The 19,525-nt window shown below is 43.2% G+C and overlaps 1 protein-coding gene across 2 annotated transcripts in view; it reads left to right on the top strand.

The window, feature by feature from the left end:
- LOC138667099 (zinc finger protein 19-like) overlaps positions 1-2,906 on the top strand; it is a 37,735-nt gene extending 34,829 nt beyond the window's left edge. For both annotated transcript variants that reach the window (XM_069755407.1, XM_069755408.1), the window contains one exon: positions 950-2,906. In XM_069755407.1, coding sequence (XP_069611508.1) covers positions 950-1,686 — 737 coding nt within the window. In that variant the 3' untranslated portion in view covers positions 1,687-2,906. The remainder of the gene's footprint in view (positions 1-949) is intronic.
- Positions 2,907-19,525: the final 16,619 nt, after the last annotated feature.

Below are 19,525 nucleotides of genomic sequence, written 5' to 3'. Positions count from 1 at the left end.
AGTACATAAAATTAAAGAGATTAACAAAAGAACTTAGCAAACACTGGTCATGGAAATGACTTCGAACTTAGCGAAGGGGAGCACTTTGGTTGGGGAAAGTCCAGTGAATGTGGATCATGCCTACACATATATGTATCTCCCTGCATTGAAACATGTGGTTTTAGTTCATTGATTTACAAGCTCTTTCTCCTTCTGGAGATTTTAGTTTTTCTATGACATGCACATTTTAGAGTTTCCTTTTATTGGGGCCCTCCCAAGGCACACCTGTACAATAATCATGATGTCTAATCAGCATCTTTATGTCACACCTGTAAGGTGGATGGATTATCTCTGCAAAGTAGAAGTGGTCACTAACACAGATTTAAACAAATTTGTCAACAATATTTGAAAGAAAATGGCCTTTTGTGTACATAGAAAAAGTCTTAGATCTTTGAGTTAAGCTCATTAAAAATGGAAGCAAAAACCAAAGTGTTGCGTTTTCATAGTTTTGTTCAGTATATTCTATGATGAGATGTTATTATGGAGAGGTGAGGAGGAGTAGGAGCTGGAAGCAGAGCTCCTCCCTCCTACATATAACTTTTGAGCAACAACTGCCATCTCCTGTCTTTGTAATGTAAAAATATGTATTCACAGAATACAAATTTTACCCAGGAATTGAGAATTAATGATCAGTCCAGGAGGAGAAAGAAGCAGATTTCTCTGATAGTACTGTACTTCCGGCACAAGTTGCCCAAGATGTGATCTTCCGTATCTAAACCACTGCAAAATCCTTGGATCTAGAGACAGGACAGGTTGAGTATTCTAGAACTTGATTTCTGTCTGCAAGGCAGCTTCTAATTAAATTTGGGACCCCTGTTAAAACAGTACAGTAAGCTTTTTGCTAGGTATGTTGGTTACTTTACTATCTTGAAAGCCAATAGATAAAAAAAATTGCTTTTATTTTATGTAGATGGCCAGTACAAGAGCTCAAAGAGTCGGCTCTTTTTATCACAATGCTCCAAAATAGAAGATAGAAATATGATACAAGATTGTCAAAAGGATCAACCCTTTAGCCAAGATATACTCCAAGGACTTCCTACTTCAAATGTACTTCCTGAGCTCTTGGATCACGAAGATGCTCCAGGCACATCACATTTTCTTGCCCAAAGTATTGATCATACAGGATGTAAAACCTTTCAGTGTTTTGAATGTGGGAAAACTTTTGCTAAGAAATCAGTACTTGTAGAACATCAGAGAATTCACACAGGGGAAAAACCATTTTCATGTTCAGATTGTGGAAAATGTTTTACCCAGAGATCAAATCTTGCCCAGCATCAGAGAATTCACACAGGGGAGAATCCATTTATGTGTTTAGAATGTGGGAAATATTTTTCCAAAAAATCAAATCTTCTCAGACACCAGAGAATTCACAGTGGAGAAAAGCCATTTGCATGTTCTGACTGTGGAAAACGTTTTACAAGTAAAAGTCAGCTTGAGGTGCATCAGCGAATTCACACAGGAGAGAAGCCATTTACATGTATGGATTGTGGAAAATGTTTTATTCAGAAGTCAGATCTTGTTAGACATCAGAAGGTTCACCCAGATTCAAGAGTCACCTCAATACCTCAATTTGGAAGCTTGGAAGGAGTTTCTATTGATCTCCCACATACCCGAATTATAGCTACTGCATTTAAAGTTTTACAATGACAAGGAGCTAAAAGCAACATATATTATTGAATGGAGGCTCATTGACTTTAAAAATGATGAAGCAAAATTGGCACATTGAGTTACACAGTCCACAATATCTCACAAGCTGTGAAGCGTATTTTGACCTCTAAATCTTACTGGAGCTACCAGAGAACTATTTGTGTGGTCTTCACAACTATCCCTGTTTCTGAGCTGTAATTAAACATTTCAGCTACATATAAGGGCTGTAATTATTTCATTTTGTATAACATAAGTAAAAACTCTTATTTTTTGTACTTTATTTACACGAACTTTCATTTAAATGACTTTACCTTTTGGAAACCATTTTCTTATATGATCCATGATCTGCAATAGGTTCTCACAAACTGCTTGCATTAGGCTGGGTTCACACTGCGTTATGGGCATCCATTAGACGGACTACGTTACACAGCGGCATAAACGCGGTGTAACGTAGTACGATAAGGCCGCCATTAATTCCTATGTCGCTAGCGATGTGCCGTCATTGAGTGATGGACCCTGAGACGCGGGTTGCAACGCTTCCGGGTCCGTCACTGCTAGCGCAGATAGAGCTAGCAGATGCTCTATCTGCGCTAGCGCAATGGAAAATGTCGGCACTTGCGTCAGCAGCCCGTTCACGTATGTGTTGAACGGGTTGCTGTTTAACGCAATGTGAACCCGGCCTTAGAGAGTTAAATTACTGGTACACCGCCCCTTGTGATATGGAAATTCAATCCTCCTGTCCATTCTTAGTTGCCTAAAAATGTGAAGTAAGCCTGGCCCAAAGGATTCTTTGTGAATATGTCTCTTTATCAATCTGCTGGGTTTATGATTTATTGACAGTAATGCGTTGTCTTGGGATGACAACAGTGGTCAACATGTCCTCTCGGACCATACTCAAGTCATACATGGAGGCCTCCAGTTTGAGCTCATACGCCCTGTACTAAAACAGAGAGCTACTCTGACAGACCTTGTAGACCTCAAGAGCAGGGTCCTCTCCCCGCTGTACCTGTCTGTCATGATTAGTTTGTTTATTGTAATTTCGACTTGTGTTTTGGATGTAACCCCTTCTTATGTACAGCACCATGGACTCAATGGTGCCATGAAAATAAAGAATAATAATTTTTGCATTACATAGATGGCCTTTTCTTAGAATAGTGGCCATGTAGTTCTGCATTACCCTTTTAGCCAGACCTGCCTTTCCCTGGTGAGAGAAGTTGGACCCACAGCTGATTAATTGTCTTTTAAGATAACTCATTTTAGGAAAGGCAGAACTGTTAAAGAGGACCTGGTAATCAGGACAAAAGTTGCAGGTTGTTTTTTTTTTGTGTGTGTGTGTCTTTTTTTGTTTTTTCTTTTATTTGTGCAAACATTTACAAAGATATGTGTCTTTTTTTATTTGATGCTAATTTTTTTAATTGTACATTTTTATTGAAGATTTTTTTCATGTTTCACAAAATATAAATTTTAAGAAAAAAATAGAAAGGCAAGGATATGAACATATAACAGATTTCAATGAAAACAGATTAAACTAGTTCTAGCAGTAATGCATTGGATTATGATGTTATTCAGAAATTCAGATTTTTAACAATCTGAAAAAGGGGAGAGGACAGACCAGACTTACAATAGACAGATTGGGGAAAAGATAAATGTAGGTATTGGTGTGTAAGGATGAGGGGGAGATGAGCATGTCAGTAGAGGTGATTTTCAAATAGTCAGGGATAACCATAAAATATCCCAAAGGGACCAGATGAGATTACATTTTTCAGTCCTGTTTTCATTGATGGCCGTTTGATATTCATAATTTCTAATGTCTTTGATCCTAGTTTATAGGTCTAGTAGAGACGGGGGGGGGGGGGGGGGATAAGGTTAGCTTCCAGTGGGATGGTATTAAACATATTGCATCTGTTAATCTATGCAATAGGAGTCTAATAAACCTGGATTTATTCAGTGAAAAGACATTAAGTAAGAAGATCTGAGGTTCTAATGACAGAGCCAAGCCAAAAATGTGTTTAATTACAGATTGAACATTAATCCAAAAGAGAATTATAAGGGAACAATCCCAAAATACGGTAAGTGGAAGTCAGATCCCCTCGCAAAGGCACATCTCCAACACAAGGGAGAAATAAATGAGTCTAGCTTATGTAGGAGTCCTGGAGTGTGATATCAGACATGTAGGATTTTGTATTGATTATCCTTGTAACTGATACATGATGCCGTAATAGCTGCTCTTGGGCAGACAAGTCTCCAGTCAAAATCACTTCGAGTTCTACCCGAGTAATTTTCCCATTTGAACATGTATGGATTCCTTATCAATATATTATCATCAGGACATTGTAAAACACCATATAAATCAGAGATTAGACCCTTCGTTGAGGGGCCAATTTTACAAATACGTTCAAAGGAGGTTGGACTGGAAACCTGTAAAGTGTGAATCAAGGATGATGCAAAATGCCTAACCTTAATGTATTGAAATAACGAGAGTTTGTGTATTTCACAGTTAGGATGTGCAGGTGCCAGCCAGAGTTTTTCTTTCTCCATCCACTTTGTATAGGCGGGTTTAGATGACCATGCTGGGATTCTCCATAAGTTAGTAGCCCAATAATAGTGTACAAACCACCCACATTTTTACTTCTCGTTATTGTTTTTCTACCCATATGAACCTCAAAGTAGCTGCTTCAGGTGCCTTTAACTCTCTGAGGGGAACAGGTATGGGCAATGTTTCAAATAAATATCGTAGTTTTGTAAGGACGGTCATTTTTATTGCTGAAACATGTCCAAACAAAGCTCGGGGTAAATAGCTCCATCTTGTCAAGAGGGAGAGGATTTTTTATTAAGTGGTGGAAAGTTACTTTTGTACAGAGTTGAAAATGAAGATGTGAGATTAATTCTCAAATACCTAAGAGTATAATTTTTCCAGTGATATTTGAAGTTATTGCGGAGGGGATTCAGTTGTGAATCTGGGTTGTTTTTTTTTTTTTTTTTTTATTGGGAGAGCCTCTATTTTAGTTGTATTCATTTTGTAACCTGACAAGTTACTAAATTCTACTAGAAGGGAATGTAGGTTAGGGAAAGAGTTAGGGATTGGTGAGAGTTAAGAGAATGTCATCCGTAAAGAGGGAAATTCCTTATCCTTTACCCAGACATCTTTGATATCTAAGCTTATTCTTATGGCAGTACAAAGAGTAGTGGAGATAATGGGCACCCTTGTCTAGTGCGGTTCTTTATTGTAAATGCTTTGGAAGAACTATGGGGAAATCTAATTGTTGTGGAGGGTTTGTAATATAACCTTTCAATAGCCTTTAGAAAAAGATTGTTTATGCCATATACCTCAAGGGTCTTGAACATAAATGGCCAGCTGAGGCGATAAACTGAAGAGGAGAGTATGATGTTTACATTTTTGGACTATGTCGATAAGATCAATTGCTTTTCTGGTATTGTCACCTCCCTGTTTAATGGGATGAAGCCTACCTGATCCTTATCAATACAAGTCAATTTCTAATGACTGTAGTCAGGAGAAACTATAAGAGATCCAGTAATGTTAAAAATTAAATAGTTATTCATTCATTAAAATATCATCAAAAATCAAATTAAAACAAGCAGAAAAAATGTCTCACAAAGAGAGACGCCACTGAAGGTAACAAAAATTAGTAAGTACATGATCATGACCCAGATACATCAATCCAATAGGCAGTAAGTATAAAAAATATTTATCAAAGTGATTGAAGAGCCTGGCAAAGAAACAATTCCACTTAAACTACAAATGTATAATCAACTATCAGTGAGAGAGAAAAGTTTTATGTTGCCCGCAATTAAACATGAATATTATAGAACTACCTGGAGATCAGTGAAGATGAGACAAGTGGCAGCTCCCCACCCCAACGCGCGTTTCACCGCTGGCTTCTTCTGGGGGCGTGGCTAGGTGAGGGGTGACGTACTATATACATTTGTCTGCATCCAATGAATGAATTGACCGATGACTCCTACTGCTTTCCGGCGCATGACAACCCCCGCCGAGTCCTGGAAGTGAAATACACTTCCTGGACAGCGCCTAGATGAACCGCAAGCATGGCACGCAAGCGGTCATCAGATCGGCGCTTCCGTAAGTGAGGTCAGGACCGGAAGAAGTCGTATGCGCACTGTCATTACGAGTGTAATGAATAAACCAAGTAGTAGATAACATTGTGAAAAAGGCCGTGCCTATATCTAATTAGTAAGGTGCAGAACTGCATAGATTAAGGGTCCAATGGAACCAAATATCAATGTTATACCTGATAATAAAAGGAATAGGGACTAGTATCCACATAATTAAAGATGATCATAACACCATGTGGGAAAATGTATAGTGTCCAGGAAGTGTATTCAATCACTTTGATATATATTTTTTATATTTACTTCCTATTGGATTGATGTATCTGGGTCATTATCATGTACTTACTGGTTTCTGTTACATTCAGTGGTGTCTCTCTTTGTGAGACATTTTTTCAGCTTGTTTTAATTTGATTTTTGATGATGATTTAATTAATTATTAATAAATATTTAATGTTTAACATTACTGGATCTCTTCTAGTTTCCACTGACTAGTCATTAGAAATTGATTTCTTTTGTGTCATATCATGGTTTGTTTTTTTTTGTTACGTAGGGAGAAGACTGTTCTGTATGATCTCTAAGTTGTTTAGCCAATAATGTGTGGGGCTTATTAGAAGTGTATAAAGAAGTAGCTTACCGTATCCACTTGTTTTAGTGCCATATTCTTTAGCTGGGCCCTAACATCTATACTTTTTCTTCTTAAGGATTTGATTACAGGGTCTGGAGAGCATTCTAGTCTCCAGGAGTTTTATCTCCACAGTTAGCACTTCCTGTTTAATTTTTATAATCTTTTTTTTAAGCCTGGCTCCCATTGCGATACACTGACCGTGGAAGACTGCCTAGTGAGCCTCACATAATATTGTTTCAGAGGAGACTGATCCTTTATTGAGTTGGCGTAGTTCTTCTTTGATAGAAAGTTTATGTAAGAAGGTTTAATTAAACCTCCAATTAAAGGTGCGGGTAAAAATGGAGGAATCCTTAATTGAAATCTCTAATGGAGCATGGTCAGACCATGTGACGGAGCCCATCTCTGCTCTTAGTATACGTAACAGAGTCGTATTTCCCAAAAAGTAATGTATGGGAGTCATGAGGTTGTGAAAAGAAGGATAAGGATCTATGGTTAATTCATGATAAATCATAAAGAGAATATCTGTGAATTAGCTTTGCCAAATTCTCTGGATAGTTGAATTTGGGATGAGGATGGAGCCCTATCATTGTGTCCAGGTTCCGTATATTTCATGATTTGGATGTAATAGTTTATTTAATGGAAAAGTCATGTATGCCGCATATGATGTCTCGGGGTCAAGATGAGGACCCTTTTGATCTGAGAGCACGATGAGCTCTATTAAGTGTTTAATTTTGTTGGATTGTGGAGGCCCAAAATTTAGTTAAAGATGAATTCCAGGATCTTTTGAAAGTCTTAAATCCCTTCAGCTTCAGGGAGACCCCTCAAGTGGATGTTGTTCCATCTTCCCCTGTGGCCTAAGTCTTCAAGGTGATGCCTGGTATTCCTGAGGGCCTCAGCATGGGAGGAGACCACTTCTTGCATGAGGTTCATATATTTGCGTGTATCATCGGCTTCTTCCAGTGAATCTAATGAGAAGGGTACAAAGAGTCAGCCCATAGATCAGGCCTTTCTATTAAGCCTGAGATGCAGGGAGTGATCCCCAGGTTTTCAGAGGGGTCTTCCCAATCTACAGAGGCATGAGCTTCTTTGGATATGTCCGTTTGTTGGGATCTTGGCAGTTTAGGGGACATGGTATTAACAGGAAGGGATGTTTCTGTTGGTTTATCCTTAAGGGCTTGAGTGTCTGTAAATGTTTCTCGAATATTGTGTGGAACAGCTGTGGGGGCACTAATGATACGGACAGATGATATAGTTCTTGAAGATGTTCGTCTTGGAGTGGGTAGATCTCCTTTTTTAGATGTTTCCAGATTTAGAAAAAAAACAGTCAATAGTCTTAGGGCCAACTTATGAAGGTTGAGTAGAATCAAATTTTTTTTTTCCTGGGATCTTTTTCCCCATCGGATCTAGCACAAGGTTGGCACTAAGCCCCTCTGGGGTTCTGGTATTAGGAACCTTCAAATCATGTGTTGATCTCTTATTCTGTAGTATCACTCCAGTTTTAGATGATGTAATAAATGTAAATTGTCAGCTGTAGTTTCTTTTCTAGGGCACAAGATGACGGTAGAGGATTGAGTATTTTTAATTTATGACAAAATCTTGTTTCATTGATCGACCACCAGATGGTACTGTAGCTATATTTTTTTTTCTCAGCACTTATGTTGTGAATATCGCTATGCAGGAAGGGAATTGTATTCGGTTGTGCTTTGTAGGAAAAGAAATGTGTCCAAGTTCTCTATCGAGTGCCTTTCTTTCTTCCCTCTATGTAGAACAGTGGTTGATTAGCAAGAGAGGTAAAAGTCAACAGCCGCACAAAGCCAGGGAGGAGGAGGTCTCACTGTAACAGGATATGCAGTATTCATTAGAGGCTCCATTTCTAAAAATGGCCGCATTGGCGCCAAAAGGTAGTTATAAAGGTGTCTTGTGAAGAAGGGACATCAGGGGAGAGGGGGTAGAAGAAGCCCCCAGAACCTCATCGGTATATGTGCCCCGGCTACAATCTGCCGCCGACTAATCTGCTATTCAGGTGCCTTTCAGCATGGGAGTCTTGATGCTCACTATCTCTCCAGCTTCTTCTGTGCGTGGTGAGAGCTGTGTCGCCGAGACACTGCGGAATCCCTGTTACCTCACCTCTGAAGTCTCTGGTGGCGGTTAGCTCCCAGATCCTTGGCAAAGGGCATTTTAAACTTGGGGACCACACAAATGGGAGGGAGATGGTCCGGGAGCTCTCCCAAGCAGGCGGTCTCCTGGAAAGTCGGCCTATCTCTGTCTGAGGCTGCAGTAGATGACCAGAAGACATGTCTGATCCTCTGGTTTTTTTTCCTAGGAAGTTCCCACGGCTCACCGAGTGTAGGGGTGTACATGGGTCCGAGGGGGTACTTTTAGTTCACTTTTCCCCTGTATAATTGTGTGAAACAGGGCTTTGAAGCTTGAGCTGATCTAACACATCCTCTCTGTTGAGTGCCAAAGCCACGCCCGATGCTAATTTTTATGGTCTTTGCAAAGAGGCGTGGTTCACAGTATTCTCTGGCGTCACGTCGTTAGTCTGTTCTGTGTTATTATCCACGTCCCCTTGTAATGATCATAAAAATTAGCACAAAGTAGAAAAGCCTATATCTCTGGAATAAAAACAAAGCAAAAAACAGCATATTCAATAGAGCAGTGGGAATTAAAAAAGCAAAAATTGGCCACTATTGCCCTGGTGACGGGTCCTCTACAAACACAAACACGCATAAATCCTTAGTAACTGATGGATATGCTCAATGCAAAGGAATTGAACCTGGGCACATCTGTTAAAGTTAGACAGTATTCCGGTCCAACTGATAAGATTTCTGCTCAGACCTCTTTGCATCCTTGTTTTTTCTGAGAGGACATTTCATATAATAATAATCTTTATTTTTATATAGCGCTAACATATTCCGCAGCGCTTTACCGTTTGCACACATTATCATCGCTGTCCCCGTTGGGGCTCACAATCTAGATTCCCTATCAGTATGTCTTTGGAATGTGGGAGGAAACCGGAGAACCCAGAAGAAACCCACACAAACACGGAGAGAACATACAAACTCTTTGCAGATGTTGTCCTGGGTGGGATTAGAACCCAGGACCCCAGCGCTGCAAGGCTGCTGTGCTATCCACTGCGCCACCGTGCTGGTTTTAACATTTGTATGGTTTTGTTTTCCCTTGAGATTATGCATATTTCCTCCTTTCTGTAATGTCTACCTTAATACATTAAAAGTGTCTGAATACAGTTTGTGGCAGTTTATATGTCATGTATGATGTGTATGAATAAATAAAGAAATGCTGATCAATATTACACAACTAAAGCAGAGAAAAATCAGTGTCAATTCAATTAGAATTTTATCAGCAGGAGATTATCACTACAGGACTAGATCTTGTACCTCATGGTCAAACTGTGTCTCCAGCACTGATTAGCAGCTTTATAACCCTGCACACACTGTATATTGACATATACAGCTTAGCATTCGAAGCACCGCTAAGGCTGCTGTCACACTAGCAGTATTTGGTCAGTATTTTACATCAGTATTTGTAAGCCAAAACCAGGAGTGGAACAATTACAGGAAAAGTATAATAGAAACATATGCACCACTTCTGCATTTATCACCCACTCCTGGTTTTAGCTTACAAATACTGATGTAAAATACTGACCAAATACTGCTAGTGTGACGGCAGACTAAATCTGCAGGAGAAAAAACTCTGATTCTGTCACAACTGCTGCACCCAGTAAACTAAGTGACACATAGCTGGAATCAGGGTCTCTATCCCCACATCTACTGTCAGATTACATTGAAAATATCTGCTGACAGATTCCCTTTCATTCATTTGTATATCAGCTTTGGACATATTCAACTATGTCTTTTTGATTGACTCTGATATCCTCAGTAGAGATGGGCGAACCCAAATAGGCATGGTGTCAGCACAGACACCAAACCAAGACTTCCCCAGGAAGTCTGAGTTACTGTTTGGGTTTGGCTCGCCGAACACCAAGTATTTGTCACGCTGTCATGTCCTTAACAGTGTGGCAAGCACTGCTTCTCATCAGCAGTAAAATTATCACCGCCGGTAGGCAGTTGCGGTTTCCATGCTGCCAAAAGACAGCATTAGCCTGCAGCTGTGTTCGCTGCAGCTGTAATCGGAGGTATAACGTTCACCTCCGGTCACTGGTGTCTGCTGAAGGGACTACTACTCCCATCAGCTGCTGCTGCTAAGAACAGTGAGAGAATGAGCGACTGGTGGGAGTATTCATCTGCAAGCACTAGCTCTAAATAAATAATTAAAAAAAACCCCTGTGTTGTTTCCCCTGTGTTTTTGTTTACCAGCCAGCAAAACTAACAGCTGGAGACTGCAACCCTCACAACTCTCAACTCTCAGCGTTAGCAAGGCTGGTTATCAAGAAGAGAGAGACCCCATCCTGTTTTTTTTTTGTTAATTAAATAAATAAAAACTACGTCAGGTCCCTCCCATTTTGGACAACCAGCTTGGCTAAAGCAGATAGCAGACTGGTATTCTCAAGCTGGTAAGGGGCCATTGATATAGCCCCTTCCCCCAGCCTAAAAATAGCAGCTCGCATCCGCCCAGGAAAGGCACATCTATTAGATGCCCAAATTCTGGTGCTTTGCCCAGCTCTTCCCACTTGCCCTGTAGCAGTGGCAAGTGGGGTTCATATTTGCGGGGTTGCTGTCACCTTTGTATTGTCTGGTGACATCAAGCCCACGGCTTAGTAATCGAGAGGCGTCTATAAGACACCTATCCATTACTAATCCTATAGTTGTGTTTTAAATAAAGACAGCCAGAATAAAGTCATTTTAATTGAAAAAAATGACCATATCCCTAGCCTGTCCGTCATTCTGTCCCACGCCGTAATTCATGTCTGGGGGAGAAATAGTTTTCAACCTGGATGGTGCCAAGATGTGACCGTCCAGGCTCAGAACCACTGATGAATGAGCTGCTGCGAGCGCAGCGTCAGTGACCTGCGGTGACATTAACGAGATTACCGCAGGTCACAGAGGCTGCATTCCCAACCAGACCCGTGAACTGCGGTGACCTATATGAGATCACCACTCACACAGTGATGAGAAAGCATTATGGTGCAGCGGTTCACCGCAGTTCACTGGGAGAAATTTCTCACAGTGAACTCTGAGATGTTAGAGCTCCCCATTCAAGTGAATGGGGTCCAGGTTCAGGTAGTGTTCTGGTTCAGCTTAAAGGGGTTCTCTAAGAAATGTAATACCTTTTTATTTAGCAGAAAGGTAATCTTTATATAGTCCTCTGTCTTTATTTTAAATATGCTAGCTACAATCTATAGCAGTTTTCCAGCCGTCCCAGCTGAGAAATAGTAGGACAGGTTGTGTAATTGCAGCGCCCCAGAGATCTGGTCGTTGCAGTAACGTCGCTCTGCCACTAAGGGGAGTGATGGTACGTCTGATGGCACTAAAGGAGTTCTACTAACCAGGCACACATTACATTTCACACTCCGGCCACTAGGGGGAGTAAAAGGCTTTATTTATTGGGCCACTCCTCACACTGGTAAAACTAGGGGTTGGATAGGAAGTTAGTGCAGAAGCTGACTGGGTTGGATTCAGGCAGCATCCCGTGGCAGGGGGTGCTGCAGGGAGAAGATTCAGGGGGTCCCTGTCAGGCATGGGAACCTGGCAGGTACCTAGCGAACAGAACGTTACGGAACCGCGCCTGCACTACCTTGCGGCGGTATCCTAAAAAAGAGACACGAAGCGAAGGGTATTGTGGAACAGTGAGAAACGAGATCAGCACAAAGGAGATGCAGTAGGAGTCGTGCCCCGAGAATGGCAACATCCTACTGAGGCGCGTAGCCGGTGGCCGGAACACCGAGGAAGTAACTGACTCTATGCCTTACTTCAAACTCCGCAGGACAGTTAATTATAGGTTGGCTGTCTACCTTAAATTTCCTACGAAGACATAGGGGGCAACGCGTGGAGAGGGGCATCTCTAGGGTCCCGGAAGAGCTCCGAGCCTTCCCGTCATACGGGTGCGTCCTAGCCATAACATACCTGGGGGACGAGAAACTAGTAACATCTGAAACGAAAGAGAAAGAACTAGAAAGAACAAACGAACTAGAACAGAAGTTGTGAGGACTATACCGAATGCTCAGCAGGGTAGCACTACAACACACAGGCGCTATTGGTAGGGAACGATTTCCACCTGTAAAGGGAACTCTGGATGTGCCATCGGACCGGCCGGTCTCCGACAGCCCTGTTAATCGTGCTCTGGATTGAGGATCCTGAAGTCTTCAGTAAAGAGGTAAAGAGACTGCAACCCTGTGTCCTCGTTATTGCCTGCACCTCACACCATCACCATCCACCTTACTGGGAAGCCCTGGGGACATACTTCACCTGTGGGAAGTTTCACCATCTAGCTGCCATCACATCACCCCAGTGGACCCCAAGCAGCGTCGGTCACCCTGACTGAACACCACAGGTGGCGTCACGAAACCTTGACAGACTCCTATCACATTTCATTGGACGCCCCTTAGCAGGGTCACGGACCGGGTCCCATCACCGTGTCATCCCCAGAACTGAGCCAGTAGAGGACCGGTACCGAGTAACCCGCGGCCCTGCGTCTGGGGGCGATCCATAATGTCATCTGCATAAACAGACGTTGGGTGAAAGCAGCATCTGGTCATGTATAGTGAATGTACAGTGGGTACGGAAAGTATTCAGACCCCTTTAACCCCTTTCTGACATTAGACGTACTATCCCGTCGAGGTGGGGTGGGCCCCTATGTCCACCGACGGGATACTACGTCATATGCGATCGGCAGCTCTCACGGGGGGAGTGCGGCCGATCGCGGCCGGGTGTCAGCTGCCTATCGCAGCTGACATCCGGCACTATATCACGGACCGCCCCCGGCACATTAACCCCTGGCACACCGCGATCAAACATGATCGCGATGTGCCGGTGGTACAGGGAAGCATCGCGCAGGGAGGGGGCTCCCTGCGGGCTTCCATGAGCCCCCCGCAGCAACGCGATGTGATCGCATTGCTGCGAGGGTCTCCCTACCTCCCTCCCTGCTCCAGGCCCGGATCCAAGATGGCCGCGGCATCCGGGTCCTGCAGGGAGGGAGGTGGCTTCACAGGGCCTGCTCAGAGCAGGCACTGTGAAGCCTGCACTGCTCCAAGTCAGATTGGTGATCTGACAGAGTGCTGTGCAAACTGTCAGATCATCGATCTGTGATGTCCCCCCCTGGGACAAAGTAAAAAAGTTAAAAAAAATGTTCCAAATGTGTAAAAAAAATAAATAAATAAATTCCTAAATAAAGAAAAAAATATATATATTATTCCCATAAATACATTACTTTATCTAAATAATAAAAAAACAATAAAAGTACACATATTTAGTATCGCCGCGTCCGTAACGACCCCACCTATAAAACTGGCCCACTAGTTAACCCCTTCAGTAAACATCGTAAGAAAAAAAAAAAAAAACGAGGCAAAAAATAACCCTTTATTATCATACCGCCGAACAAAAAGTGGAATAACACGCGATCAAAAAGACAGATATAAATAACCATGATACCGCTGAAAACATCATCTTGTCCCGCAAAAAACGAGCCGCTATGCAGCATCATCAGCGAAAAAATAAAAAAGTTATAGTCCTGAGAATAAAGCGATGCAAAAATAATTATTTTTTCTATAAAATAGTTTTTATCGTATAAAAGCGCCAAAACATAAAACATAAAAAAATGATATAAATGAGGTATCGCTGTAATCGTAATGACCCGAAGAATAAAACTGTTTTATCAATTTTATCAAACGCAGAACGGTATAAACGCCTCCCCCAAAAGAAATTCATGAATAGCTGGTTTTTGGTCACTCTGCCTCACAAAAATCGTAATAAAAAGCGATCAAAAAATGTCACGTGCCCGAAAATGTTACCAATAAAAACGTCAACTCGTCCCGCAAAAAACAAGACCTCACATGTCTCTGTGGACCAAAATATGGAAAAATTATAGCTCTCAAAATGTGGTAACGCAAAAAATATTTTTTGCAATAAAAAGCGTCTTTCAGTGTGTGACAGCTGCCAATTATAAAAATCCGCTAAAAATCCCGCTATAAAAGTAAATCAAACCCCCCTTCATCACCCCCTTAGTTAGGGAAAAATTTAAAAAATGTATTTATTTCCATTTTCCCATTAGGGCTAGGGTTAGGGCTAGGGTTAGAGCTAGGGTCAGGGTTAGGGCTAGGGTAATGGTTAGGGCTAGGGTTAGGGCTAGGGTTAAGGTTGGGGCTACAGTTAGGGTTGGGGCTAAAGTTAGGGTTAGGGTTGGGGCTAAAGTTACGGTTAGGGATTAAATTACATTTACAGTTGGGAATAGGGTTGGGATTAGGGTTAGGGGTGTGTCAGGGTTAGAGGTGTGGTTAGGGTTACTATTGGGATTAGGGTTAGGGGTGTGTTTGGATTAGGGTTTCAGTTATAATTGAGGGGTTTCCACTGTTTAGGCACATCAGGGGCTCTCCAAACGCGACATGGCGTCCGATCTCAAATCCAGCCAATTCTGCGTTGAAAAAGTAAAACAGTGCTCTTTCCTTTCCGAGCTCTCCCGTGTGCCCAAACAGGGGTTTACCCCAACATATGGGGTATCAGCGTACTCAGGACAAATAGGACAACAACTTTTGGGGTCCAATTTCTCCTGTTACCCTTGGGAAAATACAAAACTGGGGGCTAAAAAATAATTTTTGTGGGAAAAAAAGATTTTTTATTTTCACGGCTCTGCGTTATAAACTGTAGTGAAACATTTAGGGGTTCAAAGTTCTCACAACACATCTAGATGAGTTCCCTGGGGGGGTCTAGTTTCCAATATGGTGTCACTTGTGGGGGGTTCCTACTGTTTAGGTACATTAGGGGCTCTGCAAACGCAATGTGACACCTGCAGACCATTCCATCTAAGTCTGCATTCTGTTATGGACCTGGTGGTTAGGAGCACCCGGAACGACCTGATGGTTAAACTAACACAGGACAAGCTCTGGGAAGTGGGAGCTCTGCTGACCGCAACCCCTAATCCTATCACACACACTAGAAATAGCCGTGGAGCGTACCTAACTCTGCCTAGACGCCTCTTTACAGCCTAAGAGCTAACTAGCCCTAGAGATAGAAAATAAAGCCTACCTTGCCTCAGAGAAATTCCCCAAAGGAAAAGGCAGCCCCCCACATATATTGACTGTGAGTTAAGATGAAAGTCACAAACACAGAAATGAAACAGGTTTCAGCAAAGGAGGCCCGACTTACTAAACAGACTGAGGATAGGAAAGATATCTTTGCGGTCAGCACAAAAAACTACAAAAAGACCACGCAGAGTGTGCAAAAAGACCTCCGCACCGACTCACGGTGCGGAGGTGCCACTCTGCATCCCAGAGCTTCCAGCTAGCAAGGCAAAATCATGATAGCAAGCTGGACAAGAAAACAATCAACAAATAATTAACTAGCAGGGACTTAGCTTCTGCTGGAGTAGACAGGTCACCAGAAAGATCCAAGAGCGAACTGAACCAGTACAAGAACATTGACAGCTGGCATGGAGTAACGATCTAAGTGGAGTTAAATAGAGCAGCCAGCCAAAGAATAAACTATGTCACCTGTGGAAGGAACCTCAGAAGCAGCAGCTCCACTCACAGCCACCAGAAGGAGTCCATGGACAGAACTCGCCGAAGTACCATTCATGACCACAGGAGGGAGTTCGATAACAGAATTCACAACAGTACCCCCCCCCCCTTGAGGAGGGGTCACCGAACCCTCACCAGAGCCCCCAGGCCGATCAGGACGAGCCAAATGAAAGGCACGAACTAGATCGGCAGCATGAACATCAGAGGCAAAAACCCAGGAATTATCTTCCTGACCATAACCCTTCCACTTGACCAGGCACTGGAGTTTCCGTCTCGAAATACGAGAATCCAAAATCTTCTCCACCACATACTCCAACTCCCCCTCGACCAACACCGGGGCAGGAGGATCAACGGAGGAAACCATAGGCGCCACGTATCTCCGCAATAACGACCTATGGAACACATTATGGATGGCAAAAGAAGCTGGAAGGGCCAAACGAAATGACACAGGATTGAGAACTTCAGAAATCTTATACGGACCAATGAAACGAGGCTTAAACTTAGGAGAGGAAACCTTCATAGGAACATAACGAGACGACAACCAAACCAAATCCCCAACACGAAGTCGGGGACCAACACAGCGCCGGCGGTTAGCGAAACGTTGAGCCTTCTCCTGGGACAATGTCAAATTGTCCACCACATGAGTCCAAATCTGCTGCAACCTGTCCACCACCGTATCCACACCAGGACAGTCCGAAGGCTCAACCTGCCCTGAAGAGAAACGAGGATGGAAACCAGAATTACAGAAAAAAGGGGAAACCAAAGTAGCCGAGCTGGCCCGATTATTAAGGGCGAACTCAGCCAAAGGCAAGAAGGACACCCAATCATCCTGATCAGCAGAAACAAAGCATCTCAGATATGTTTCCAAAGTCTGATTAGTTCGTTCGGTTTGTCCATTTGTCTGAGGATGGAAAGCCGAAGAAAAAGACAAATCAATGCCCATCTGTTGTGAATTCTGTGGCTGAGTTCACTTCTGTGGTCACAAGTGGTATTGCAGTCTCTGGGCTTCCTCCCTCAGGTGTTTTGGTGAGCTCGTTGGCTGCCTTGCTATTTAGCTCCACCTGAGTCTGTCTTCCTTGCTCCTTGTCAATGTTCCAGTGTTGGATCTGAGCTACTGCATCTTTCCTTGGGCCTGCTGCTCTGCTAGATAAGTGCTTCTAGTTTGTTTTCTGTTTTTTCTGTCCAGCTTGCTATTAACTTTTGCTGGAAGCTCTGAGAAGCAAAGGGGTGCACCGCCGTGCTGTTAGTTCGGCACGGTGGGTCTTTTGCCCCTTTGCGTGGTTTTCGTTTTAGGGTTTTTTGTAGACTGCATAGTTCTCTTTGCTATCCTCGCTCTGTCTAGAATATCGGGCCTCACTTTGCTGAATCTATTTCATTCCTACGTTTGTCTTTTCATCTTGCTAACAGTCATTATATGTGGGGGGCTGCCTATTCCTTTGGGGTATTTCTCTGAGGTAAGTCAGGCTTGTATTTCTATCTTCAGGCTAGTCAGCTCCTCAGGCAGTGCCGAGTTGCATAGGTAGTGATAGGCGCAATCCACTGCTGCTTATAGTTGTGTGAGGATAGATCAGGTACTGCAGTCTACAGAGATTCCACGTCTCAGAGCTCGTCCTATTGTTTTTGGTTATTGCCAGATCTCTGTATGTGCGCTGATTACTGCACGCTGTGTTGCCTGATTGCCAGCCATAACACCCATCTTAGCACAAAAGGACCGCCAAAACCTCGAAACAAACTGGGAACCTCTGTCCGAGACGATGTTCTCCGGAATGCCATGCAAACGAACCACATGCTTGAAAAACAATGGCACCAAATCAGAGGAGGAAGGCAATTTAGACAAGGGTACCATCTTAGAGAAGCGATCAAAAACCACCCAAATGACCGACATCCTTTGAGAGACAGGGAGATCTGAAATAAAATCCATGGAAATATGCGTCCAGGGCCTCTTCGGGACCGGCAAGGGCAAAAGCAACCCACTGGCACGAGAACAGCAGGGCTTAGCCCGAGCACAAGTCCCACAGGACTGCACAAAAGAACGCACATCCCGTGACAAAGAAGGCCACCAAAAGGATCTAGCCACCAAATCTCTGGTACCAAAGATTCCAGGATGACCAGCCAACACCGAACAATGAACCTCAGAGATAACTCTACTAGTCCATCTATCAGGGACAAACAGTTTCTCCGCTGGACAACGGTCAGGTCTATCAGCCTGAAACTTCTGCAGCACCCGCCGCAAATCAGGGGAGATGGCAGACAAAATTACCCCCTCTTTGAGAATACCCGCCGGCTCAGGAACACCCGGAGAGTCAGGCACAAAACTCCTTGACAGGGCATCAGCCTTCACATTCTTAGAGCCCGGAAGGTACGAAACCACAAAATCAAAACGGGAGAAAAAGAGCGACCATCGAGCCTGTCTGGGATTCAACCGTTTGGCAGACTCGAGATAAGTCAAATTCTTGTGATCCGTCAAGACCACCACGCGATGCTTGGCTCCTTCAAGCCAATGTCGCCACTCCTCGAATGCCCACTTCATGGCCAACAACTCTCGATTGCCAACATCATAATTGCGCTCAGCAGGCGAGAACTTTCTAGAAAAGAAGGCACATGGTTTCATCACCGAGCCATCAGAACTTCTTTGCGACAAAACAGCCCCTGCTCCAATCTCAGAAGCATCAATCTCGACCTGAAACGGGAGCGAAACATCTGGCTGGCACAACACAGGGGCAGAAGAAAAACGACGCTTCAACTCCTGAAAAGCCTCCACAGCCGCAGAGGACCAATTGACCACATCAGCACCATTCTTGGTCAAATCAGTCAACGGTTTAGCAACACTAGAAAAATTAGCGATGAAGCGACGGTAAAAATTAGCAAAGCCCAGGAACTTCTGCAGGCTCTTCACAGATGTCGGCTGAGTCCAATCATAAATGGCCTGAACTTTAACAGGGTCTATCTCGATAGTAGAAGGGGAAAAAAATGAAACCCAAAAATGAAACCTTCTGAACTCCAAAGAGACACTTTGACCCCTTCACAAACAAGGAATTCGCATGAAGGACCTGGAACACCATTCTGACCTGCTTTACATGAGACTCCCAATCATCCGAAAAGACCAAAATATCATCCAAATATACAATCATGAATCTATCCAGGTACTTTCGGAAGATGTCATGCATAAAGGACTGAAATACAGATGGAGCATTAGAAAGCCCGAATGGCATAACCAGGTACTCAAAATGGCCCTCGGGCGTATTAAATGCTGTTTTCCATTCATCGCCCTGTTTAATACGCACAAGATTATACACCCCCCGAAGATCTATCTTGGTGAACCAACTAGCCCCCTTAATCCGAGCAAACAAATCAGACAGCAGCGGCAAAGGGTACTGAAATTTGACTGTGATCTTATTAAGAAGGCGGTAATCAATACAAGGTCTCAAAGAACCATCCTTCTTGGCCACAAAAAAGAACCCTGCTCCCAACGGTGA

This window comes from Ranitomeya imitator, chromosome 2, assembly GCF_032444005.1.
Source record: "Ranitomeya imitator isolate aRanImi1 chromosome 2, aRanImi1.pri, whole genome shotgun sequence".
Lineage (NCBI taxonomy): Eukaryota > Metazoa > Chordata > Amphibia > Anura > Dendrobatidae > Ranitomeya > Ranitomeya imitator.
Note: the sequence above shows the minus strand (reverse complement) of the source record. Positions and strands in the feature narration are given on the sequence as shown.